This window comes from Botryllus schlosseri, chromosome 5 (genome assembly GCF_051294905.1).
Source record: "Botryllus schlosseri isolate E-star chromosome 5, Bs_hap1, whole genome shotgun sequence".
Classification (NCBI taxonomy): Eukaryota; Metazoa; Chordata; class Ascidiacea; order Stolidobranchia; family Styelidae; genus Botryllus; species Botryllus schlosseri.
The window spans coordinates 27,470,230-27,497,996 of record NC_137240.1 but is presented as its reverse complement, the minus strand read 5'-3'; the positions used below and the strand labels follow the sequence as shown (position 1 = coordinate 27,497,996).

General features: G+C 38.5%; 5 protein-coding genes and 1 non-coding gene across 9 annotated transcripts in view; 3 read left to right on the top strand and 3 right to left on the bottom strand.

Annotated features, from left to right (window-relative positions):
- Positions 1 to 27,767, bottom strand: part of LOC145439906 (peptidyl-prolyl cis-trans isomerase-like) — a 362,730-nt gene that overhangs the window by 212,182 nt on the left and 122,781 nt on the right. The gene's annotated exons all lie outside the window — the stretch shown is intronic.
- The window catches only part of LOC145439892 (meprin A subunit beta-like), a 233,110-nt gene that overhangs the window by 141,490 nt on the left and 63,853 nt on the right, over positions 1 to 27,767 (top strand). The window lies entirely within an intron of this gene.
- LOC145439913 (epithelial membrane protein 1-like) overlaps positions 1 to 27,767 on the top strand; it is a 50,687-nt gene that overhangs the window by 13,511 nt on the left and 9,409 nt on the right. The gene's annotated exons all lie outside the window — the stretch shown is intronic.
- Positions 8,624 to 8,706, bottom strand: Trnal-uaa (transfer RNA leucine (anticodon UAA)). The gene has a single exon. It is a non-coding gene; the product is annotated as a tRNA-Leu (tRNA).
- On the top strand, positions 11,767 to 13,255 carry LOC145439914 (epithelial membrane protein 1-like). The gene is made up of 3 exons (XM_080317585.1): positions 11,767 to 12,138; positions 12,663 to 12,815; positions 12,875 to 13,255. The coding sequence occupies exons 1-3, from the start codon at positions 11,982 to 11,984 to the stop codon at positions 13,030 to 13,032; spliced, it is 468 nt and encodes a 155-aa protein (XP_080173711.1). The 5' UTR covers positions 11,767 to 11,981; the 3' UTR covers positions 13,033 to 13,255.
- Positions 13,853 to 22,855, bottom strand: LOC145439895 (uncharacterized). Of its 3 annotated transcripts, none has more exons than XM_080317556.1 (11): positions 22,743 to 22,855; positions 17,765 to 17,871; positions 17,560 to 17,697; positions 17,417 to 17,497; positions 17,261 to 17,362; positions 16,955 to 17,203; positions 16,803 to 16,893; positions 16,547 to 16,746; positions 15,897 to 16,010; positions 15,579 to 15,683; positions 13,853 to 15,238 (listed from the first exon to the last, which is right to left on the bottom strand). In XM_080317556.1, exons 1-11 carry the CDS (start codon positions 22,810 to 22,812, stop codon positions 14,924 to 14,926), a joined length of 1,572 nt encoding a protein of 523 aa, XP_080173682.1. In that variant the 5' UTR covers positions 22,813 to 22,855; the 3' UTR covers positions 13,853 to 14,923. The 3 variants fall into 3 exon arrangements, with proteins under 3 accessions (XP_080173682.1, XP_080173683.1, XP_080173681.1); XM_080317557.1 differs by having other exon boundaries at positions 17,801 to 17,871; XM_080317555.1 differs by lacking the exons at positions 13,853 to 15,238; positions 15,579 to 15,683; positions 15,897 to 16,010; ... (3 more) ...; positions 17,261 to 17,362; positions 17,417 to 17,497 and having other exon boundaries at positions 17,630 to 20,524.

Below are 27,767 nucleotides of genomic sequence, written 5' to 3'. Positions count from 1 at the left end.
ATTCGGTTTTTGCGTGCATCTGTTTTTGCGGGAGCGTATAGCACGTACCTATACATAGTCAACTTTAATAACTGAATTACCATGCTTAACATTGAATCCCAACTCTAAACTTGATACGTAGATGTAGGACATTATGGCAATGCACCATGCTAAATTTCATCACACATCTAATGATGGAACACCTTTAAAACTAACGCAGTCGAATACCGACTTTTACGCGTATCTGTTTGCGTGAACTTAGCATATACCTATATATAGTCAATTTTAATAGTAGAATTACCGTGTTAAACATTGAATTCCCATCTTGAAAGTTGGTACGTGGTTATAGGACATTATAAAAATGCACCATACCAAATCCCATCAGACATTTCATGATGGAACAACTTTAAAACTAACGCGACTCTACATCAACTTTTTGCGTACATCTGTTTTGCGGGAGCGTATAGCACGTACCCATACATAGCCAACTTTAATAACGGAATTACCATGCATTGAATCCCAACTCTAAACTTGATACGTAGTTGTAGGGCATTATGGCTATGCACCAAGCTAAATTTCATCACACATCTAATGATGGAACACCTTTGAAACTATCGCAGTCGAATACCGACTTTTACGCATATCTGTTTTTCGTGAACATAGCATATACCCATACATAGTCAATTTTAATAACAGAATTAGCATGCTAAACATTAAATTCTCACCTTGAACGTTGGTACGCAGTTGTAGGACATAATAACAATGCACCATACCAAATTTCGTCAGACATTTCATGATGTAACACCTTCAAAACCAACGCAGTTCTATACAGACTTTTGGCTAAATCTGTTTTTCCGTAGCGTAGCACGTACCTAAACATAGTCAATTTTATTAACGGAATTACCATGTTAATATTCGATTCCCTACCTTGAAACTCGGTACGCAGTTGTAAGACATTATGACAATGCACCATGTCAAATTTTGCAAGTACTTTATCTTTACACGACGTTTTTTGTAAAATGAATACTAATTTTATTGAAAAAATAAAAAATAAAAAAGAGCGAAAAATTACATTATATCCCGGAACGCAACAAGAGAAATCGTATGAATTTGTAAACTACTTGTTCATGACATAATAATAATTCTACTTGTACACTTTTTCACATTTTATAACACTTTAAGTAATACTTAACAGTTTCAGTTTTAAATAAAAGACGGAATATAAACTAATCGAAAAATTCGGTAACCAATTTCGCGTAGGCTATGCATGCATACAAATGAGGAAAGTTACATCAACGCGTGTTAAAGTAGCTGTATCGAGTTATCGAATGATTTTCTCCTTACATCAAAACAACTAGAATGTATAACTAAATTTAAAAAAACGTATCTAAATGAGCTCCAGGGCATTGTGATTATGCTGCATACCAAATTTCATCACACATTTCATGATGGAACAACTTTAAAACTAACGCAGTTCTATAGCAACTTTTGCCTGAATCTGTTTTCGGCAGCGTGTACATATACATAGTCAGATTTAATAACAGAATTATCATGCTAATATGTGACTCCTCACCTTGAAACTTGGTACGTAGTTGTAGGACATTGTGATTATGCAGCATACCAAATTTCCTCACGCATTTCATAATGGAACAACTTTAAAACTAACGCGGTTCTACATCGACTTTTTGCGTACATCTGTTTTGCGTGGGGGCGTATAGCACGTACCTATACATAGTTAACTTTAACAACGGAATTACCATGCTTAACATTGAATCCCAACTCGAAACTTGATACGTAGTTGTAGAACATTATGGCAATGCACCATGCTAAATTTCATCACACATCTAATGATGGAACACCTTTAAAACTAACGCAGTCGAATACCGACTTTTACGCATATCTGTTTTGCGTGAACATAGCATATACCTATACATAGTCAATTTTAATAGCAGAATTACCGTGTTAAACATTGAATTCCCACCTTGAAAGTTGGTACGCGGTTATAGGAGATTATAACAATGCACCATACCAAATCCCATCACACATTTCATGATGGAACAACTTTAAAACTAACGCGGCTCTACATCGACTTTTTGCGTACATATGTTTTGTGGGAGCGTATAGCACGTAGCCTACCCATACATAGCCAACTTTAATAACGGAATTACCATGCTTAACATTGAATCCCAACTCGAAACTTGATACGTAGTTATAGGACATTATGGCAATTCACCATGCTAAATTTCATCACACATCTAATGATGGAACACCTTTGAAACTATCGCAGTCGAATACCAACTTTTACGCATATCTGTTTTTCGTGAACATAGCATATACCCATACATAGTCAATTTTAATAACAGAATTAGCACGCTAAACATTAAATTCTCACCTTGAACGTTGATACGCGGTTGTAGGACATAATAACAATGCACCATACCAAATTTCGTCATACATTTCATGATGTAACACCTCTAAAACTAGCGCAGTTCTATACCAACTTCGCGTGAATCTGTTTGCGGGAGCGTAGCACGTACCTATGCGTGATCAACTTTAGTGATGGAATTACATATGTAATTAAGTTTCAACACTTTTACAATGATTCGTCTTGCATCCTATAACATCCCACTCGAGAAAATGCGTCGTAGGATATAGATGAAACTAGCACAACTCATCAAGACCGCTGAAAACAGTACATTTCAACATTTAGTAGCAGTAAATTTCTAGTAAAGTACAAGACTTGATGATTTCCGAGTGAGGTAAAAAGTAAGTATTGCAGGTATAGTTTACCTGAAAACTGAATACTCTGAAAAAGAAGTAGATGCAGTGTAAATAGTTAATCACTTGATTAAGTTTAGTGCAAGCAGCTAAACCTATACTTGAGTAGTACAAAATGCACGAGTACTTCGCTATCGCCTCCCTCCACGTAATAAGTGTCTACGGTTTAAGACTGCTTTTACCGATACTCGTCGGTTTCAGTTTTAGATAGAATTCGGAAACCAAATAATTTCATAAACATAAGCTAATTTAATGAATTTACTCGAATGTACTATGCCGCGCTGATAAGATTAATTATAATATACTTATCATGTTACAGCGATTTTTCTAGCGTTGAAAATCTTTAAAATGTAGTAAGCAGGCCAAATGAAGATATTCGTTGAGCTGAATAAACATAAAAATACTCTAGACTACTTTATCGGTACTTTACAGTTACAGTTTTAGATAAAATTTGTCCCTTTCACCTATAATTACAACTCCTCGCTATCTAAACATGTTTAGAATATATTATTTGCGATGATACGAACCCGTGAAGTACTCAAGTTGCTTTTCGTAGGATATAGATGAAACTGACAACACTCACCAAGACCAGTGATCCCCTGAAAAAAGTAAATTGTAGCAGTAAAGTCCCACTAAAGTACAAGAAGTAATGATTTCCTAGTTAGTTAAAAAGTAAGTATTGAGGTATAGTTTGATCGAAAAAGCGAAAAACTCTGAAATAGAAGTAGATGCAGTGTAAATAGGTAATCACTTCATTAAGTATAGCGCAAGCAGGCCAAACCTATACTTAAGTACTGCAAATGTACAAGTACTTCGCTATGTTCTCCTTCCACCTAAAAAGTGACTAGGTTTTAGAGTACTTTATCGGTACTCGACAGTTTCAGTGCTAGATAAAATTTGGTAAGACTTTAAATTTTAAAGTAGTTTGAGCTTACGTTTGTATCACCTTGACAAGTAACATTATCAGACATGAAAATGATACTATCACCGAATATAGAAGTTAACACGCGTCAATGTGTTTCGGAATTCACGAGAAATTGCTTACTAAGAGAAGTATATTGTTGTATACACAATAGTGGAGAGAATCTTTAAAATGTAGTAAGCAGGCCGATGGGTATTCGTTTAGTTGTATAGGCATAAAAAACATTCCCGCGCGCTCTTAAACAAAACACTTCCTAACCCTACCACCTAATACTAAGGCGCGCGGGAATGTTTTTTATGCCTATACAACTAAACGAATACCCATCGGCCTGCTTACTACATTTTAAAGATTCTCTCCACTATTGTGTATACAACAATATACTTCTCTTAGTAAGCAATTTCTCGTGAATTCCGAAACACATTGACGCGTGTTAGCTTCTATATTCGGTGATAGTATCATTTTCATGTCTGATAATGTTACTTGTCAAGGTGATACAAACGTAAGCTCAAACTACTTTAAAATTTAAAGTCTTACCAAATTTTATCTAGCACTGAAACTGTCGAGTACCGATAAAGTACTCTAAAACCTAGTCACTTTTTAGGTGGAAGGAGAACATAGCGAAGTACTTGTACATTTGCAGTACTTAAGTATAGGTTTGGCCTGCTTGCGCTATACTTAATGAAGTGATTACCTATTTACACTGCATCTACTTCTATTTCAGAGTTTTTCGCTTTTTCGATCAAACTATACCTCAATACTTACTTTTTAACTAACTAGGAAATCATTACTTCTTGTACTTTAGTGGGACTTTATGCTACAATTTACTTTTTTCAGTGGATCACTGGTCTTGGTGAGTGTTGTCAGTTTCATCTATATCCTACGAAAAGCAACTTGAGTACTTCACGGGTTCGTATCATCGCAAATAATATATTCTAAACATGTTTAGATAGCGAGGAGTTGTAATTATAGGTGAAAGGGACAAATTTTATCTAAAACTGTAACTGTAAAGTACCGATAAAGTAGTCTAGAGTATTTTTATGTTTATTCAGCTCAACGAATATCTTCATTTGGCCTGCTTACTACATTTTAAAGATTTTCAACGCTAGAAAAATCGCTGTAACATGATAAGTATATTATAATTAATCTTATCAGCGCGGCATAGTACATTCGAGTAAATTCATTAAATTAGCTTATGTTTATGAAATTATTTGGTTTCCGAATTCTATCTAAAACTGAAACCGACGAGTATCGGTAAAAGCAGTCTTAAACCGTAGACACTTATTACGTGGAGGGAGGCGATAGCGAAGTACTCGTGCATTTTGTACTACTCAAGTATAGGTTTAGCTGCTTGCACTAAACTTAATCAAGTGATTAACTATTTACACTGCATCTACTTCTTTTTCAGAGTATTCAGTTTTCAGGTAAACTATACCTGCAATACTTACTTTTTACCTCACTCGGAAATCATCAAGTCTTGTACTTTACTAGAAATTTACTGCTACTAAATGTTGAAATGTACTGTTTTCAGCGGTCTTGATGAGTTGTGCTAGTTTCATCTATATCCTACGACGCATTTTCTCGAGTGGGATGTTATAGGATGCAAGACGAATCATTGTAAAAGTGTTGAAACTTAATTACATATGTAATTCCATCACTAAAGTTGATCACGCATAGGTACGTGCTACGCTCCCGCAAACAGATTCACGCGAAGTTGGTATAGAACTGCGCTAGTTTTAAAGGTGTTACATCATGAAATGTATGACGAAATTTGGTATGGTGCATTGTTATTATGTCCTACAACCGCGTATCAACGTTCAAGGTGAGAATTTAATGTTTAGCGTGCTAATTCTGTTATTAAAATTGACTATGTATGGGTATATGCTATGTTCACGAAAAACAGATATGCGTAAAAGTTGGTATTCGACTGCGATAGTTTCAAAGGTGTTCCATCATTAGATGTGTGATGAAATTTAGCATGGTGAATTGCCATAATGTCCTATAACTACGTATCAAGTTTCGAGTTGGGATTCAATGTTAAGCATGGTAATTCCGTTATTAAAGTTGGCTATGTATGGGTAGGCTACGTGCTATACGCTCCCACAAAACATATGTACGCAAAAAGTCGATGTAGAGCCGCGTTAGTTTTAAAGTTGTTCCATCATGAAATGTGTGATGGGATTTGGTATGGTGCATTGTTATAATCTCCTATAACCGCGTACCAACTTTCAAGGTGGGAATTCAATGTTTAACACGGTAATTCTGCTATTAAAATTGACTATGTATAGGTATATGCTATGTTCACGCAAAACAGATATGCGTAAAAGTCGGTATTCGACTGCGTTAGTTTTAAAGGTGTTCCATCATTAGATGTGTGATGAAATTTAGCATGGTGCATTGCCATAATGTTCTACAACTACGTATCAAGTTTCGAGTTGGGATTCAATGTTAAGCATGGTAATTCCGTTGTTAAAGTTAACTATGTATAGGTACGTGCTATACGCCCCCACGCAAAACAGATGTACGCAAAAAGTCGATGTAGAACCGCGTTAGTTTTAAAGTTGTTCCATTATGAAATGCGTGAGGAAATTTGGTATGCTGCATAATCACAATGTCCTACAACTACGTACCAAGTTTCAAGGTGAGGAGTCACATATTAGCATGATAATTCTGTTATTAAATCTGACTATGTATATGTACACGCTGCCGAAAACAGATTCAGGCAAAAGTTGCTATAGAACTGCGTTAGTTTTAAAGTTGTTCCATCATGAAATGTGTGATGAAATTTGGTATGCAGCATAATCACAATGCCCTGGAGCTCATTTAGATACGTTTTTTTAATTTAGTTATACATTCTAGTTGTTTTGATGTAAGGAGAAAATCATTCGATAACTCGATACAGCTACTTTAACACGCGTTGATGTAACTTTCCTCATTTGTATGCATGCATAGCCTACGCGAAATTGGTTACCGAATTTTTCGATTAGTTTATATTCCGTCTTTTATTTAAAACTGAAACTGTTAAGTATTACTTAAAGTGTTATAAAATGTGAAAAAGTGTACAAGTAGAATTATTATTATGTCATGAACAAGTAGTTTACAAATTCATACGATTTCTCTTGTTGCGTTCCGGGATATAATGTAATTTTTCGCTCTTTTTTATTTTTTATTTTTTCAATAAAATTAGTATTCATTTTACAAAAAACGTCGTGTAAAGATAAAGTACTTGCAAAATTTGACATGGTGCATTGTCATAATGTCTTACAACTGCGTACCGAGTTTCAAGGTAGGGAATCGAATATTAACATGGTAATTCCGTTAATAAAATTGACTATGTTTAGGTACGTGCTACGCTACGGAAAAACAGATTTAGCCAAAAGTCTGTATAGAACTGCGTTGGTTTTGAAGGTGTTACATCATGAAATGTCTGACGAAATTTGGTATGGTGCATTGTTATTATGTCCTACAACTGCGTACCAACGTTCAAGGTGAGAATTTAATGTTTAGCATGCTAATTCTGTTATTAAAATTGACTATGTATGGGTATATGCTATGTTCACGAAAAACAGATATGCGTAAAAGTCGGTATTCGACTGCGATAGTTTCAAAGGTGTTCCATCATTAGATGTGTGATGAAATTTAGCTTGGTGCATAGCCATAATGCCCTACAACTACGTATCAAGTTTAGAGTTGGGATTCAATGCATGGTAATTCCGTTATTAAAGTTGGCTATGTATGGGTACGTGCTATACGCTCCCGCAAAACAGATGTACGCAAAAAGTTGATGTAGAGTCGCGTTAGTTTTAAAGTTGTTCCATCATGAAATGTCTGATGGGATTTGGTATGGTGCATTTTTATAATGTCCTATAACCACGTACCAACTTTCAAGATGGGAATTCAATGTTTAACACGGTAATTCTACTATTAAAATTGACTATGTATAGGTATATGCTAAGTTCACGCAAACAGATACGCGTAAAAGTCGGTATTCGACTGCGTTAGTTTTAAAGGTGTTCCATCATTAGATGTGTGATGAAATTTAGCATGGTGCATTGCCATAATGTCCTACATCTACGTATCAAGTTTAGAGTTGGGATTCAATGTTAAGCATGGTAATTCAGTTATTAAAGTTGACTATGTATAGGTACGTGCAATACGCTCCCGCAAAAACAGATGCACGCAAAAACCGAATTTTTCGATTAGTTTATATTCCGTATTTTATTTAAAACTAAAACTGTTAAGTACTACTTAAGGTGTTATAAAATGTGAAAAAGTGCAAATAGCGGAGACGTTTGGAGACTGCGTTTAGGACAGTTCGATGTCGCTCGAATATTTCATCCAAAATTGAGAGTATCTGGAAAACTTTTGGATATGTGAGGCCACAAACATAATAGAGAAGATCCAGCACCATCTCAAATGGTGTCGCTTCATTGTGAGACGATCCCTTTATGCGGAAGCCATTCGCCACGATCCATGACTGCAGGTTGCCATTTTCATGGTGCGATAGTATGAGATGTCGAGGACTCAGCTTTGTGGCCGTTAATTGGACTGAATAGGCCTGGAATTGAAAGAAATATGTTAAGTAAAATTATATTGCCAATAATCCATGTGTGAATTGAAAGCACAATATTTGGAAATGAAAAATAGCAAATTTGCTCTCTCAAGCATTGGCCATCGTTTTGTTTTTGAAAGATGTCGCGATGTGGGTATAATATTTTCTAAAACTCAAACTAGGACGAAATCATGAATGTGTGGGACTTATGATAAACATATATTGTGCGCATACAAATTTGTTACAAGAACTATGATATTACTGTATTTGCACGAATTACAAATGCGCTATCGTAAATTAGTATATGCTACACAATTTCGCGGTCCAGAATGACTTATGGCCATGAAAAAATAGCGAAAAATTTGAATCCAAAAAATCCTAATCCCCATAAGACGTACTGGGTGTGGGGTTCGAATCCACGTGAACACCTGTTCATTGAAGCTTAAGTTCAACGCCTTAACCACTCGGCCAACCCAGTTCCATTGTAACGATATCTCGAATCGTGGGTATAAATAATTTTTAAAAAACCCAAATATGCCGCATCCAAACTTCGTACATTTTTTAGATTAGTTTTTTCGTTTCTATATGCTTTAAAAGACTCATTCAGACCTCGAACCTACGTGAACACTTGTTCATTTGAACTTAAGTCCAACGCCAAAAGCTCTACTTTACAAAATTTTCGGAGTACCGACTTTTTTTTTGGGTAAATTCTGTGATGCGCTTAATTACTAACTATGAAAGCAAGCAGTGTTTGGGGTATTTGATCAACATGGAAATTCGTCCACTTTGCTTTTAGGTTATGCTGAAAACATGAGTTACTTAACAACATTTCGACTCATAGGTGTGGATAATTTAAAGTACATAGTATTAAAGTCATTAATGCATCGGTCGCATGGAAATTCGTCCACTTTGCTTTTAGGTTATGCTGAAAACATGAGTTACTTAACAACATTTCGACTCATAGGTGTGGATAATTTAAAGTACATAGTATTAAAGTCATTAATGCATCGCTCGCAAATAAATCATCAGTTGCACTGCAAGTTGAACATAAGTCGTACGGATGGCACTAAAAATAACTGTGTATCGTTTTGCACGCACACATACTGCGGTGTTGCGATATAGTCCTGATACGATTGTCCAAGTTCTGAAAGCTGGAAAAGATACTCTCATATTATTTGATTGCGATTTCAATCCCACAGAATCTCAAGTTATTCGTAGTCAATGGAATGGTACCTCTATCATAGATGTAGAGGGAAAAGAGATCTTCCGATTTGTTGGTATCGTTAATATTCAACGCAAATCGGGCTTCATGATTGTGCGGGGGATCCCATTGTTGAATTTGAATTGATCAGCGTGTCGCTGTACATGATGCACTATATCGAAAGCATTAATGCTAGTTGAATATTGTCGAATGGTTGTCTGTAATGTTAGTTGCATACAAGAGTCTCGGTGATCTAAGCTCAAGATTTACGTACGCATGCTTGATTTGTTTCCATAGCCCCGACATTGGGGATCACTTGTATGGGTCTAAAGAAAATAAGTCGTAAAATGTGTAAACTGTAGAAAGCGTAACTGCGAAGTTTAGATTAATGAAAAATATAGTGATTGAAAATAGATCACCGGATTATAGTTTACAGAAAACTCCACAATTCTATGTGACGTCCTTACATGCTAACAACCTTCGAACTATTCGCCGCCTCATAAACACTTGAGTAGGCCTACATTTGATGCGTGTGGAGAAAACCTAGCTAAATTTTCATATGCATTTAGTTTCCAGCTCTGAAAGCAAGCTTGGTCTATGATCAATAGCAACTTTTGCGTAAACTCCGTTCTATTTCACTTCATACCTACACAAGTCTATTCGAATAATTCGATGTATAATTGAACTTTACTCTGCATGATCATTAGGGCTTCTATTTTTTGTTGCAGGGCAACTTTGTTGTACCCGAAAGTGGTATTATCTAGCAACAAGGTTTAAATGACTCGCCTCCGGCGTTTATTGACCGTATTACCCGTATTCTCGTCATGCAAAAATTATGCATGTATTAGTACGAAGCTCAGATGCAGCAAAGTGTGTGAGACTGCCTGTGCGTTGTTGTTCCTAATCCCGACCTTCCGCTCGTATCGTATATACTACAAGCCAGTGATCGCTACATCAACAAGAATCGAGCGAAAGCGCTGTTTCACGCCGTCTTGCATCGGTCACGATTAGTTTTACTTTTCAACTAACTTGTTGTCTGTCGTTATATTCATTAGACTCGCTTTCATGCGGCTAATTTGTCCCTATCATTATAACGTCGGTGATCGCGTACCTGCGGCAAAGGTGTTCGTTTAATTATAGCAACGAGAACCGGCTCCCTGCGGCTATTCCGTTGGCATTTTAGTGGCGAGTTAAATACCCTTATACTCGACATGCAAACATTATACAGGTAGCGGTTATACTGCGAGCTGATGAATTCGTCATCTATTCGCCTAGCGTAGTTGTTCATAATCCCGACCTTCCGCTCGTATCGTATATACTACAAGCCAGTGATCGCTACATCAAACAAAACGGTCAGATCGAACGCAAGAACTCGGATCGCAGTGTCGGACGGCAGCAAAGCGGTGTACCTCGAAACATCAACCGATCTGGAGGATTTCAGCTAGTGAATCGACGCAATAACGATCAACGATATCATTGATATGCTCTTTTTTCGAAATAAAATGAACTCGTACACTAAACAATGCTATTTCAAGGAGACTGAGTAAAGTGCCAATGTAGGTTTTGACGCGGCAATCATAAGTCGTAAAATGTGGAAACTGCAGAAGCCGTAACTTGTACACATAAAATCAAGTTTAAAAAATATGTATGGATGATATTAGTCCTAAATACACATAATACAATATCTGAGAAAAGTATCAAGATGCGGCAATCAATGCAGCGATGATATAGCAATGGATGGATGATGTGGCACTATAGGCGTGGCGCTTGATGATGTGGCACAGATGACGTAGCAGATGAATGTACCCTTAGGGTATGAAAATGGGCGTGGCAATTAGGATGACGTGGCCTTCTGGGATTGGACGGTACCGATCGATACCAACTACACTACTTTCGTCGTAATCCTAAATACCTAACCAGAGGCATATGTCTCCTATATGGGCCCCGGGACAAAATGGATCACGAGATACGAGTTCAAACGGACGTACAAAACTAAATTGTAAATATATTTTTAGATTTGTATAATGGAATTGTAAGTCACCAAACCCCTCAATAGTGTTATACATACCGAAACGACTGGCTTTCTCACGAGATCTCTTTCGCTAGACCTATATCCAAACACATGACGCCACGCAAGAAATAGCACTGTTATACAAAAGCGTGGAACTGAATACTGAATGGAAAGGTATTCGCAATGTTCGGCAATAACAAAGAAGTGGCGCAGAACGTTAGGTGACAGGGGAATACCATCATAATATCTCTATATAAACCTGAGTGTCGTAGGAAGACGCATAGGGCGATGGCACTGTAGCAAAAATCAGATTTGGTATTTTTAGTATTCGATGCGACACTCCTGCGATCGTATGAATTTTCCAATCTTAACGCTCGGTAATAGGATAATGCGGCACGGACACATATGTGGTCTGGTCAGTGTCCGAGTTACTCTCTGATGTGCTGACTATATGTTAGTAACTTTGGCTATTGTCCAAAACCTATGATCTGGTCATGCATATCTTTATATTTTACAGCATTTCACATAGAAATAACATAAAATGAGCGTGTTATCGTTACGCCTTGCAAGCGGAATAGTTCTGAGCATAACACTGCTCTTTACAATTCTTGCGTTGGCAACCCGAAGTTGGATTGTTGGCACGAATGACATTTCTATCGGACTTTTTCAAGCTCAGTCGCATGGCATAGTAGTTGACGGTGAGAACTAAATAACTAATGTTGTTTTGGTCCTTCCTCATAACTGTCTCTCCCTATTACCAGCATTCTCTCATTAAATCAACAACATTCTCTACATGCAGCATACCTAGATGTTCAACTGTATTTCACTGTTGAGACGTAAATGACCGTTATGGAGATACTGCTAAATCTGGATAGTATCTCGAATGGCGCACTGTCAGTGGTAGTGAAAGTAGTCAAGAAGGCTGCATAAGTAGAAGTAGAGAAGACGAATCATACTCAAGCACAAGTAGAAGTAGCGCTTTACGTCATTCTACTACTTAAGATTAGTAGGGTGCCTAATTTAAATTTAATAGATACAGGTAAATGGAAGCTCATCTAGTAGGCCTATATTTTCTTCCTAATTATTCTGGTCCCTGAGGTAGATGCTGCCAGCAATTTAGTCAGTTCCGCAAGAAGCGCAATCAATATTGTATGAAACAATTATGCGAATATCAATTCAGCAAACCCAGAAAGTTTGACTACAATGATTTATATTTTGACAGTGGTCCGAGCCGAGAAGGAAGAAGTGACAATAGCGTTCCTCATAATCGCCATGATCAGTCTTCTGGCTGCTGCCATTCTGGTGATATTCGCAGCAATAGTCGAGGAAAAGGAAAACGTGGCGAAAATCGGTGGAGTGGTGGCAGTCGTGGCTGGTACATAGCACATTGCTGTAGCTATTACGATTAAGATAATATATATTACTATTTTACAGCTGTCTCTCTTCTCATTGCTATGTCTGTATACACCGATCACCAGAAGGATCAGATTGACGCTACGGATAACCTCAATTGGGGCTACAGTTATGCTCTTGGCTGGATTGCATTTGTTACGGCTCTGATCGCGGGACCCGTGGCTATATTTGTAAAATAAGTTTGACGTCAGCAACGTATGAATGCATGGATCGACAACCAATTATTACTACTTTGTTGATACAACCGTTATTTTTGATACGAAAACTTTTAACGCATCACCTTTATCAATGATATCCATGATTGTCACTTGCCATTAATAATGTCAAAAACTTGAAAAATATGGCGAAACTGCTGACATATACTGATAGATATGGAATTAAATGTGTAGGATTGTAGGTATACCTCTATGTATCTAAATCAGTGGTTCGCACTTTGGAGAATTCAGGGTTTACTGCTGGGGAGCAGACGCACTTGGAAGGTAATTACATATAGTATATTTATAGGCTACGTACGGAGACACGACACTGCAATTACGGTTACCAGTTCACTGCTCCGCAGTGCATTCGTCGCTTACTTTCATAGCGTGTTGCTGACGGAAACTCATTTGAACTCTGGAAAACGATTATTGGGGTCACAAACACTTTAACACGAGAAGAATGAGGTGGAATAAATCAGTCGCAGAATTCTGCTGATTACCGATAACACAAGAAGTTTTATGTCGTAGTAAAAGTCGATTATCCATGTTTACTGTCAGATGTTCCGAGACATCGGGTGTACTCAAATAAGGAAATAGCTTGTCCATGACATCCAGCAAATCGCTCTAGTGAATTTAAAGTTGGTAAAGTTGAAAAAAACTTGTTGAATATAGTGACATGAAAATACGACTTTACAGTTATCTAGACCTCGGATTCACGTTTGATCAGAACAATTATCAGTAACTCCCATAGTAATTGATTATATCACTATCAGTTCTGGAGCGACTTTACTCGGGCCAGTACACTGTAAATTCTGAAGTGTTGCTCAACACGGAAAATTGAACACGAAACGTGATCCAAAAATTGAACGCCCATAAGTGTTGCAAAGTGTTCAATTTCAGAGTGTTGACCTAAAAAGTGTTCATCCTAAAAGTGTTCACTGTAACGCCGCTTGACCTAGCACGTAAACACAGGGCTCGAAATAAATTCAGATTTTATTGAATCAGTTAAAATCAAGGCACTATCAGTTTGCGATCCACAAGTAAGCTTATTAACAATTGTATCACATACACTTAAACAAATTCAGGTTTTTTCCTGACCATATAAAGAAATCCCGCCCGGTAATCAGGCCTGAAAGAAATTTTCGTGGTTACATTCCAAGTATATACATCAGGTCAGACTTGAACAACTAGAAAATACTCGTCTTTATCAAGTTAGATTAGAGTTAATAAAGCAACCAGAAATTTTTCCTAATTAGAGTTGAAATGAAAGAATCGTTTCACAGTTTTTATCCAACCTATATTAAAATTAGAAGTATAGCTAGTTTTTTTCCAAATTGCATTAGACATAAAATTACCAATTACACGAAAGCTCGGACAGTAAATCACTCTATAATATCAAATCAGAGATCATTCTAGTACGGAGTACAGCAAATGTCTGATCACCACGCCTGACTCGTTTTGCACAATACAGTTCTCCTGTATCATTTTCAGGAAACCTAAATTAGATTAGAATTTGAATAAGAGCAATAAAAGATTTCACAGCCATATTGTATTACAGGCATTTCGCTGAATTATATTGAAATTACAACTACAACAACTACCAATATTTTTTCAAATTAGTCTTCAGTTCTTCTTTTCAATTAGTCTTCAAATTAGTTTCAGTCATATCCAGATTGGACCAAAATCAGAATTATGACTAGTTTTTTCCAATTAAATTGGAATTACTGATTTCACGTAAACATCGGCCTGGCTCGTTTCGTACTATATAGTTCTACTGTAGCATTCAAATTAGAATTAAATTACTGAAATTTCAACCAATTAGACAAGAATTATCTAGTTGCCCAAGTCTGTTTCTGGGTAATGTTGATCACTTTCAATTGAAACAAAAATCAAGAAAGCGTTTCTCAAAGTCTACAAACTTGGCAGATTTGTAAAAAGGATTTTTGCTATCCTTCACAACGATCTGCTGCAAAAAGCCCAAAATTTGGAAGTCTTTCGGATAGGCCAAGTCCAGGGCATAATAGCAGCCCAAAAGGTCAAGGACCATTCCGAAAACACCGTCTTCTCCCAAGCACTTTATAATCTTTCCATCAGCTACTACCCAGCCTTGGTGACTTCCCGATTCGTGGCGTGCAAAAATAAGGTGTGGTGGTTCCATCTTCTTGCTGCTCAAATTCAGATTGTGTGCCTTGGAAGATTGAGAAGAACTATTACAAATTTGACACTGAACATATTTGAAATAGTTTATAGAATCACATTAGATGCGCTGTCTGGAAAATATGTAAAATCCTACCACTGCCTGCCAGATCTGTAAACTATGGCCATTTGGACATAACTATGTTACAACTAGTAATAATATGGGAGGGAGTAGTAAGTAGTAAAAGTCTCCAAAATGAAACCATAATATGATATCGACATTGACAAGCATATGTATCTGGCCAAGTGGAAATTGAGGATTTAGCACTCCATCTATGATTATTGCAAAAATACTGCATTAAAATAGCGCACAATACTAAAGATAATATTACCTGGCTCACTGAGAGGGCATCGACTTGTGACTTGACTTTTATTCTGTTGTCTTTCAACTTCGCTTGGAGCAGAAGCAGACAGTTCACTTCATCAACCTCATCTCCCTAAAAATAACATTCTTCTTCAACTATATTTAATGCGTTAGGGAACAAACATAGTAATATCAAATTTATACATGGGCGTAATGTGATGCCTTATCTTGACAAATGACTTACGCTAGGGATCTTCATATAACAAGTCGAAATTTAATTGTAAAATTTAAAATTTTGCACTTGTCGTGAATTGGGGCGGATAAACAGATGAACGACAGATCTCACCTCTTCATTGGAATTACTTTGTGTCATTTTATCAAATGTCCTGAGCATCTCAATGTAATTTTCCTTCATTGACGTAAATGTAACTGTTGTCATCATTTTAAATTCCTCCCTTATCTGAATAAAATTAATTGAAGCAATTAATCGTGGAGTTAACAGTTTGTTCCCGACTTCAAAATCAATTCAAAAATCGATGTTTCATTTCTTGAATAATGGACAAGGGTCTAACTTCTAACATTTTTGAATTGATATAAAATTCTAATACAGTGGTTCTCAAGCTTTTTCAGCCACGCGCCCCTTTATGATAGACATGAAGTTCGCAGACTACATATTGTCAAATCACAAAATCCAAACAGGAAGCTAACAATTCCCACGAAAGTCTGATGGCATGAAAGATTATGACTGATGAGCACTGACGAGCAAATTCTCAGATATGAAAAAAGGACTATACACAGAGCAATAACCATGACTTGGTGAGAATTCGCGCAATGCACGAGGAAATTTTTCAGGTGACCGCAGCTTTGCGCCTCCCTTCAGATTTTTGGGAAGAACTGTCCTAATACATTTCGCTAGCTGACTAGAAACTTGCCACCGTCCAGCACCTGAGAACTACTCATCACTCATCCATACTCAATGTGATAAAAAATGCTCACCAGCCTAATATCACTCAGTGTTGGGATCGTCTTCAAGATCAGGCTGACACTCTTTGATGTTATTTCCGATAGCATTCTACGACGACGGAAGTGCGTACGATTGAATAGCACAATAATCTTTGGCCAATTCCAGTTCGTTTTTTTCAATTCCAATTGAAGAATCTCTTCGGCCTCTTCCTCAGTATAGGTGCTTGTGGAAGCTGCAGTTTTTACATACAATGAATATAAATAAGTGCAAATTAATCAAGCTCATTACCGTCAAGTACACCGGTGTTAACGGATGAACCTCTTTTCCGGCCATGGCGAATCGTCCGAATTCTTTGTGATAGTTTATGCGAAAAGTATGACTGTATAAATAATGCATTACTCAATTTGTGACGATGTATAAAATCAAGTAGCTTGGCTTACATAATCATGTTTCCCCGGATACTTGAGGCAGGAGTAGGTTTTGCATAATCTACTGCAAAAGGCTGCATATTGATCATTAGTACTCATATCGCCGTGGCGTAGGATATGATGAGCACATTCTTGAATAACAGCATGCAAGCAATATGTATTGTCACCATTGCGCAATGCCGATTCTATATTTGGGCTGAATCTCGGTAAAGGCATGATTTTCTTTCTACCAGGTACATGGGGACCAGATGACTCTGTCTCCTAAAAACATGGCAATAATATAAATTCATGCATGCAGCTTTTGTTATTAATAACAACCTGACTGTCTTCGTCGTGGCTGGTACGAGATTCCAAATCATGTTCCATCTGGTCGCCAACAGCAATGCCTTCAGGTGGTTTTGACCTTGGCTGGTTAGATATCTGAAGTTGAAATTATCATGACGAGCATGTCTATTATATCAAGGACCAACATACCCCAGCAAAATTTGTAGCTGAAGCGAGCTCTTCAGAGATACTGGTGGATTTTGGAAACATTGCATCCTCCCTTCTTAACTCCTGAGAACAGACGAGACATGATTAATTCTTAAAATCTTGTTTTACGATCAAGATGTTCGCACCGGTACAAAATCCTCTGTCAACGACTCCTCTTCATTTGTCATGTCACTCTCTACATTGCTCGATGACACAGGCATAGTAGAACCAGAGACTTCGAACGACTCAGTATCAGACGGGCCAATATTTAGTCTAATCCAAGACTGTCAAGAAAGATTATTGATTTCAAATATTGGCGGTGCAAATTATCTACATATGCAGGCATTATACTTCCTGAATGGCCATTAATTTTCGTGCAACACCCACTTTGCCAGCAAACATATCAAAAAAATCCTTTTCAAGAAGTAAACTGAATGCAGCAGAATCAACCTCATTTTCTGAAAGAAATTGAGCAATATAAGGTAAATGTATAGTCACAATACAATCAGTTCGTTCTGAAGTTACTCTGGGACGTTTCAAATTAATTCCAGTACACAGTAAAATCCATCGAACCAAGGTCAAGGTATCCACGTCTGGCTAAACAAAAGCACGAAATTAAAACAGCACAATAATGTAGCAAGCCTAGGTAGTTCACTGGTCATCCAAGTTGCAAGGAATTACAAATCACAAGTCCCAAATATGGTCCACGTGATTCAGCATTACAAAACGCGTATCATTGATCCGATGAGAGATCTGAGGCCAAGGATACACCAATTCACTTACAATGCACCAGCCAAGGTTACCAGTATTCACAACAGCAAATGCATTAATTGCTGATTCAAAAGATGCAACAGTCAATACATGGCACTTGCAGAACAGAGTTTTATCAACGAGAAGAAGTTCAGTTATCTCAAGAAACTCAGGAAAGTCATATTCTGGGATTTGGCGAACAATAACATCCCCGATTGAGTAGTTAATGTTCTGATGATAAGCTCGCTTGGCTCTTACAACTTCTTTAGGATTATCTGGCAAAGTGAGCATTATCTCAGCAAGAACTTCGGAGTGATCTTCCACTCTAACAATGGATGGCTGGAAAAGTTCAGTCTTACACTGAAGAAAATTGTTTTTTCTACAACCATTTTCATCGATCATTTCCATGCAAATCCAATTTTGATGGTATTTACTCAAACTTTTTGCCAAATTTTTGAAATTAAACCATCTCTTCTGCTTGAAAAATCCATTTTTGGCTTCGAAACGCATGCACCAGTGATGATGTAATGGCCCCCACATCAACAATTGATGAGGAAAGTGGACAAGGAAATGCATCTTTGGAGTGAATGAAAGATCCGGATAGAGACGCTTGAACTCCTCATTATGTATGGAAATTAAGGTTGTTAGATCATTAACTGTCTTCATTGAAGCAATGGCAGAAACAGATAGCTGAACAATTTTAACAAGGCGAATAAGGTTGTTCCAATACTCGTTACTCTGAGACATGAAGGGTCCGAGAATGAATGGAATTACTCGCAGGAGAACAAGCATATTGGTAGCTGTCTGAGGTAGATTGACACCTGGCTGCAAGTGTTTCCTCTCCAATATCTGGGGTTTATCTTTGCGTTCATCACGAGTGTACTCAAAGTTTTGGAGTTGGTGATTTAGCCTGGCAAGAGAGATTTGACCTGCATCGATCTCATGCAATAAAAAAGCCTTCACCTCCATTTTTGCAAGCCCCTCAAGCAGAATGTGCATGGGGTCATGAAGAATGCCTTTGGTGACATCAAAGAATGGAATCGCGTGCAAAAATGATTCGCGATTGATTCCAAATTCTTTCGATAACGCAGATCGTTCACGGGCACTCTGACAGAGTTTAAGTCTGTTCAGCTGTTCTTCATGTTGAGCTTTGGTTCTAAGATGGCAATCTTCATGGATGGAATATTTTGGGAGGTTATTTGCATGTATATTACAGGTGCGACAAGGCTTATCGGCACCACCTACACCTTCCTTGAATCCACCAAGTAGTTGTGCAGCGGGCGTATCACCGACACAATACAAAACATACCCATACACGAGTTTATCTTGCCCTTTGACTTTGAGCACAACACCTGCAGAGAGCAATTGCATAGAATCCATGAAATCTTTCAAGATATGAGAGTATCCGTTGTAATCTTTCAAATCATTTGACTTGGCAATGCAGAGCAATTGAATACTGCCTAGCTTGCTGCGACTTTCAGGAGGAAGGTTTAACAATGACCAGTATAGAACCGTCATTTTGTGCTTCTTACGGTGAGCCCCGATTGGATTTACTATTTCAAATTCATCAAGGTAAATTGAAAACAGTAGACAGTCTGGATGTTGCAGTATCCCATTGTGGTTCTTGATGTACTTGCCATGGAAGTAATCTTTCATTATATCGAAATCTGTCTCAAAGACATACGGTGGAATGGGCTGCAGATCTGTTGCATTCAGTAACGATTCCAATTGCTTCAAAAATGGGATATAATAACCTTTGGCAGCCTGATCCACGAGCATATATTGCCCACCGATTACACTGTTTGCATTGCATGACCCAAGGTTAACACATCTAGGCTGCACATGATTGAAATGCTTTTCAAAAAACATCTTGCGTGCATTTTTGGTTTGCAAAGACGAAAATATCGCTGAAGGTTGAAATATTCTCAAATCTGTTGTTGCATGATGGTGAACTCCAGATTCAATATATTTTTTCATTTCCTCATACATATTTCCCAAAAGTGTCACTGATGATGTTATTATATCATCAAGTCCAGCCTGACTTAATTTATGTTTCGTCTGGAGACGAAGGATTAAAGCTGCTTGAGCATCAGTTGCCTGCTTCATATAGGATGCATTAGGAGAGGTCATAATTGCGCCGTCATCATAAGAAATTGAATCGTTCTGAAGTGAAAAGGAGTTTTCGGCAGCAGTATTACTTGACATCGTTCGATCGGTCATCGGATGGCGTCTCTTTTTGTGATTGATGAATTGTCCATAATTTGAAAAGATAGTCCTGCAAAGCTTGCACGATATGATCAGATAGGGAGAATGTTTATGACGTCTGAGCAAATGTTTGCCGAGGTGATCCGATGATGAACACTGAAATGAGCAAAGCTGACAGCTTTCTGACAACCCAGACATTTTCTATAAAGAATCCTTGTGAACTGCATTAAAGTAATATGACAACATAGATACTGTAGTACCAGCTAAAACAGTGCTGTAATTCAATCATAAAACCGAAAGAGAATCAAATGGAGTGTTATCAAAGTTTCTCTCGATGTGGCAAGCCGAAGCATATATAGAAATCCCTCCACCCGAATGGCTAGCAGACCGTTGTCTGACTGTTACTGAGTCGAGAAAGATTGGGAACCAATGGTATAGACACTATACAGCAGGGGAGGGGAAACTACGGCCCGCCACACCGTTTTGTGCGGCACGCGAAAGGCTCAAGAATTGTATCACAAATATTGATGAACACTACAGTGACTCGATAAAACCTTTTCTTATATAATTAAACCGTCACCACGATAATTATACGTTATTCTAACTATACTGTATTATTATTTCATTGCTGACGCGATAGCCTGACGTAAACTGCACTTGAGCCACTGCAAAATCTATAACATGAAGTACTAAGTATAATAGCTAGGACACCAAAGTGGCCTGGTTGTCCATGCAACAACTCAGTGCTGAAGAGATTCGGTGTCCTAAACATAAAGGATACGTGGAAACTAGAAATCACCAAGTTTATGTATCAGTTCCACTGCTGTCATTGCCCCGAATATTCCAATGACTTATTTACCGCGCAATCAAAAGTGCACAAGTACGACATACACGTCCACGTCATCCACTTATCATATGATCGACCAAGAAGATCATCGCTACATCAAATATGCCGGGCCTTACATGTGGAGCAGTATCTAGCAGAAAGTCAAAATGAGAATGACTTTTGGTTCCCGAGTGTAATTTTACATTGCCCCCCCCCCCCCCAGCAAACCCCAGCAAGTTAATCACTTTTAGTGCTGTATTTGGAGAAGCGATTCGCGCATGTGATAAAGTGCGCCCCGCAAATGGATGAAGATGTTGAATGCGGCCCGCGAGCTGAAAAGCTTACCCACCCCTGCTATGCATTACAGTGTATCTAGTTTTCATGAATGTTACCCACCTGAATGACACAAAGTCTACAATAAATTGACGTATTCTATCATGATTCCAAGATGAACTGAGAATTATCTGGTTCTAGTACCTTATAGGCCTACTTAGAACAAATATTACAATGTAAAATATTTTGAGATTCGCCCGAAACATAGTACTGTACATCTTCAAATTGTTGCAACACCACCGCTAAACTAGCTACGCGAAGCAATACCGGTAGTCTTTTGTTTACGTTGTTGTCATTGTCTACAATGGACAACAATGCTCATTTATATTTTATAAACGAGTGCATTTTCAGCGTTGTTCAAATGCAGGTCACTACTAGTGCTAGAATAATATCGTATGGTACTGGTTTCCCAAACTTTGGGGCTCGAGCATTCACCAAAATGATTGCTCATTCCTGCCATCCTTCTTATAGCAGTACCGGAGATGCAACGTATAGCATCAGATAATACTAATACATAGGCATGTGTTTTTTCCTAGACCACTAGGAAGGATGGAAGGAATATTCTATCTCATTGATGGATGCTCGAGCCTAAAAGTTTCCTAGTAGTAGGCCTATACTACTGAATAAATGCTATCAAAAAGGATAACACAGACGCACGGCCTATCAAAACATATTATATTGACGCGGACTGTTACAATGCCAATATGTCATAACCAGCTCAGATTATTTAGTATTCTCACACTATATACATTTACAGCTACTGAATAGCATCAGATAACATACAAGCAGTAGATTACCGAAACATTTGCAGCATACCGAAATATGGATAGCATAGCCATGCTGTCACAATATCAAAACCAGCTAACAGTGTTCTAACGCTAGATAGATCTAGCAGTATTTACCGTTACTGAATAGGAGACATCAATAAGGGGTAACATAAGCAATAGCCTGACTACACGTTTATAAAATAACATACGGTATCACGCTGTTGCAATGTCAAAGTGTAAAAACCTAAGTATTCTCACACCAAGTACATTCGGTGAAATTGACCGCTACTGAATAGCAGATAGCAATATAGTATAACATACATGCATATATTCATGATGCTGCAATGTCAAAACCAGCTCAGTTTACGAGTATTCTCACGCTAAATACATTCAGTAACATTCAAACTCACGCTAAATACATTCAGTAACATTCAAAGTGTTTCCATACCTTCCAGTATATGGATATGATGTTCCTTCACGCTTTTTAATAACAGAAACTGCTTCAAAGGACCGTCCATTACGCCAAGCCTGCTTAGTTACCACGTGCACCGACGATCGCCATACGCGATAACGCGAATGCTTAGAAAAGGACTACGAACGCGCTGTACCGTAACGGGAGTGGCTGATTAAAATTAGGGGCGGCTGATTAGTGATTACCATTGGGAAGTCTAATCAATTCACCTCAAATACTGCAAATATGCGTACTTGCGTAGTGATTAGAACTTTCCAAATAAACTTAGATACACGTGCTACAATCTTATGCATTTCACGAACCTACTGATACTAAAAGTGTTTGTGAAATATAGTGTAGTATTATGTTGAAAGTTAGCAGCAGTAGTTTGGAAAAGGAAAGGACGTAGTTTGTTTGTTTGTTTTTGGGGTATTCATGGTGTTTGTCGACTACTATGGTCATTTACACCAGGCCGAAATTCTTCTTATTTTTCCGTAACTGCCGATTTGTAGCACGGCCCGCCTCTAAGCTTTTGTAAGATACCGCTGACGCAGATGAAGTGGCGAGGAGGAGCCTAGGTAAACCTCCAACACTTAGGTATCGGAATTCGGAAGTCGACCTCGGTCGGACTCGAACCCGCACCCATTGGTGTTGCAGCCGCGGATTATACCACTGCGCTATCTCGCCACCGGAAAGGACGTAGTTCATTTTTGCGGCATACACACCGACTCATGATACACACACACACACACACGATCTGTGCATATGCATACCATGAGTGCATGATGCGCATATGCTGCTCGACAAGGGAGTGCAGATATAGGCCTTACGGCTTTCTAAGTCATGCACCACCACCCCATGCTATCCCAGTAATGCATGAGCGCCAAGCAGGCCGGAGATCGAACGATAGATAACTAACCTACGGATAGATACCCAACAACCGTCGTCACGCTTGCTTGCTCGGAGGAAAATACTGCTCAGCAATCTGAACTCAACGTAATTGCCAATCCCACAGCTGACGAACCGAGCGCTCAAATTAAAAAAAGTTGATCTTATTAGAAAGCTACTGTCGCACTGATTCCGAAAATATACAATAAACTCTCATCAAGGCAAAATAACCAGCCCGAAATAGCGTTCAAAGTCTGAAAAACGGCATTGTTCCAGACAATCGCATCGATGCACCACAATGACCATAACAATGACCCTGCGTGTATTCGATTGTTCAGAACAATGCCAATTTTCAGACATTGAGGTGTATTTCGAGGTGGTTCCATTGCCCCGATCGGATTTTAATGTATATTTTCGGAATCAGTGCGACAGTAGCGTTCAAATAAGATCAACTTTATTCAATTTGAGCGCTCGGGTCGTCAGCTATGGGATTGGCAATTACGTTGCGTTTAGATTGCTGAGCGGTATTTTCCTCCGAGCAAGCAAGCGTAACGACGGGTGTTGCGTATCCATCCGTAGGTTAGTTATCTATAATCGAACTAACGACCTGCCGACAAAGAAGCCGGACGCTTAACCATTACGCTATCTGGTCGGCGTAAGGTTGAAAGCTCGAACGGATTGCGCAGAGTCCAGCTCATTCAACTTACTCGCACACAAGACAATTTATAATTTTGCAACAACGAGGTTTCTGGAGAGTATGGTCGAAGGGAACGGTCAACATGACATCAAGACTTTATGAATGACATTACGCTGACCACATTACATAATATATACTCGAATTTCTGTCTTTGTAACTTTTTACATCCTTATTATACAATTTACACGTGTATGTGTGTTTTCACGATCGAATTTGGTGCAAGAGGGCAAAGAACCTTTGACAATGAAGTGACAACGATTGAAGCTATCGAAAATTGGGGTGGGTACCATTCGACCTTGGTCATACCACCTGTCACGGCGTTTTCCATTTCCCTTGCAAAGTTGTTATGTTACCTGTTCTCGAAGTGTTTCACATAAACGGAAAAATATGGAGAAGTGTTGCGATCGTACTTGCCCAATGTGTTTATATGGCGAGAAAGTGTGTCTGTACGCAGAAAAAAGTGTTATGAAGTGTTCAATACGACCTTGCGGATTTACAGTGTAGTAAGTCCTTTTTACTGTTACTAAATATAATGGAGGGAGTATTTTTATGGGTACGATAGCGGGGTTTTAAGTTGTGGGCAATGATCCCTCTTATTTTTCACGAGTCTGCGCGCATTCACCAAATCACTGCTCGGTCCCTGGGACAACAGTGCGTAACGACTAAAAAAGGTCATCACTTCTACTTTTCTGTGCGCAGAGACCGTGTCACCACTGCGCAATTGCGCACGCGCGCAGCTTAAGGAAACTGTGCTTGTGGGTAATGTAGACTAGGAAGGAAACAACGTTGGGGACCACTGATTAACATGAAGATATGTCGATTCTGCATATACATTATACCAGGGGTGGACAAACTACGGCCCGCGGGCCGCATGCGGTCCTCCACACTGCTCTGTGCGGCCCGCGAGAGTCTACAGAAACTCATTAAAAATCTTGATGAAATGCGTACAAAAAATCGAAATAATGCAGGGAATTGATCTTAGTATATTTCACCATGATAATTGTAAGGCAGTGGCTCTCTAACTGGGAGGAGCGCGCGCCCCTTGGGGGCATGAAAACACCTGAAGGGGGCGCGAAGCTGAGCTCAACTGAATTTTTTTTCGCGCGCTGCGCGATTTCCTTCTCATTCATAATTATTGCTCTATATTTAGTCTGAAATTCATATTTAAAAATCTCTCATCCACAGTCGTAACCTTCCATGCCATCAAACTATCCGTTATGTTTGCTAGCATCCTGTTTGCGTTTTGTGATATGACGATAAGGGGGCGAGAAATCTTTTTCCTCTATAAGAGGGGCGTGTCTTACAAAGTTTGAGAACCACTATTCTAAGGTTTAAATACTTCCTATATTATTTTGTTATTATGTATTGTATTACATTATTCGTGTAATTCCCGGCGCGACAGCCTGACTCTCAAGGCCCACGCAGTTTGAAAGGTTTCAACTGCTAAACATCACAGAAATCCTAAACGAGATTGACATAATTCGGATCACGAGTGTTATTTCAGAATGGCCACTCCAATTTTAACTATTTCCGTGATGTGCTTATTATAAAAAAACGATTCGCGCGTGTCTTAGAGTTATATTATTCGTTCTCTGTATGCGTAGAATAAGGGTATTTATATTTTTGTAGTAGAAGCGTGTTTGAAGCTAACATGGTCATGGTGCTGTCAGCGTTGTGTGTCCTGGAACTGAACCAAAAGTGGAATTAGCAAATATATGAACAGAACGCGGCGCACAGATTGAAATTTCAATCCTGATCTAAGAATCGGGACAACCAACTTTCATCTGTATAGTTTGACAAATTGGTTATTGAGGTCGACCAGCCTATGAAATCTCGCCACTGTTTCTGAGGGGTGTACGATATCATCAAAGCACTGTTTGGTAGGGTTACCATACGTCCTCTTTTAAGAGGATTTGTCCTCTTTTTCGACTTTTTGGAAAGTGTCCTCGGAGGACGGCCGTTTGTCCTCTTTTTTGAAAATTCAGGTCACATTTAGAGCAAAATGCGAGTGATATGCCTAAAATCAGCACAGAAGTGACGCTCCGGTGAGCATTTCGGAGTGAAAAACGGCGATTTGAGCTCCGAGCGAAAAGTTGACCTTTTTTTTAGTCAACCGATGACTAAGTCGGAAAAATTCACCGACTTTTGAGAATTCTTCTCCGGTTTTGCAAGTCTCAAATTTCTGAAAAAGTGTCCTCTTTTTAGACTTCCAAAATATGGTAAGCCTACTGTCTGGATGTTTTAAATAAGCATGTATATTATCTCCACGTCCTTACTATATTATCAAATACCAATATTGCGTTTTGGTTTATAAACCCAATTTATATTGAAGTTCTGTACCTCCAAAAAGCTGTTCAAAGGCCAATTTTATATAGTGCGGCCCGCGAATGGATTCAAATCTTGAATGCGGCCCGCGAGCTCAAAAGTTTGCCCACCCCTGCATTATACAGACACTATTTGTGATGTAGGTATATTTATAAATATTATTTAGACATGCTGTATAGGTCAATGTTACGTTAAATCCTTCATTTGTATGTTATCAGGGAGCGTAATACAAATGCAGGCGTATGTAAGAGATAAGCAAAACACCATGTCATAAATATTTCAAGGCTGTGTATTGCTCAGAACAGCATTAATCCACATCACCATGTGTTTATCTAGAGGAGGATTGATTAAGTCGATAATTTTGGATTGGGTTGGGGTTGCAACACAAAAGGATACACAGTACAACCTGACACAAAACAGAGTCGTATCATTTACAATTATACGGGGCGCTGCGACAGTCGATTGATGGATCGTAGCCTACGTCACGTCGGTTGCAATAAAGAATTGACCAAATATGTCTCCAAGCAGATTAGAAACCCATACGCCAATGCTATTTCAGACACCAAATCACAGACAAACAACCGGGTCTTGCGTGACTATGACCAGATCGTGGCATGTAAATCTACACTAAAACAGCACCTTCTTACGCATCCAGAGTGTGCAAAATCTTGTGGTGATAACTAGGGCGGTAATTTTTTACACAACAAAACTGGAGAGTGTGCACTAAAAAACTTAATTTTGATAATTTTGCATTCGAGTATTTGAATTAGGCATTGCTGCACATCATGTTGGAATAGTAGTACTTTTCTGCATTTTTGGTTGGCTGTCTGTCCTTACGAAATAGCTTGGCAATAATAAAGAAAAATATTTAACAGAAACAGTTGTTTGCTGGCAGCATTGAAGTTTGCTGTATACTGCTGAAGAGCTGGTAACACACTTCATACCGACAATATTGTCTACATCGCGATTTTAGATCACAGCCCAATTCTGAGTTTTGTTAACATCTCGCTGTCTACCGATACGCCGAGATAACGGCATCGGCGTGCGCTTGTAAAAACTTCGGACCTAATAAATATTTAACTCGTTTGTAGCCGTGTTGATTAGAGCCTAGC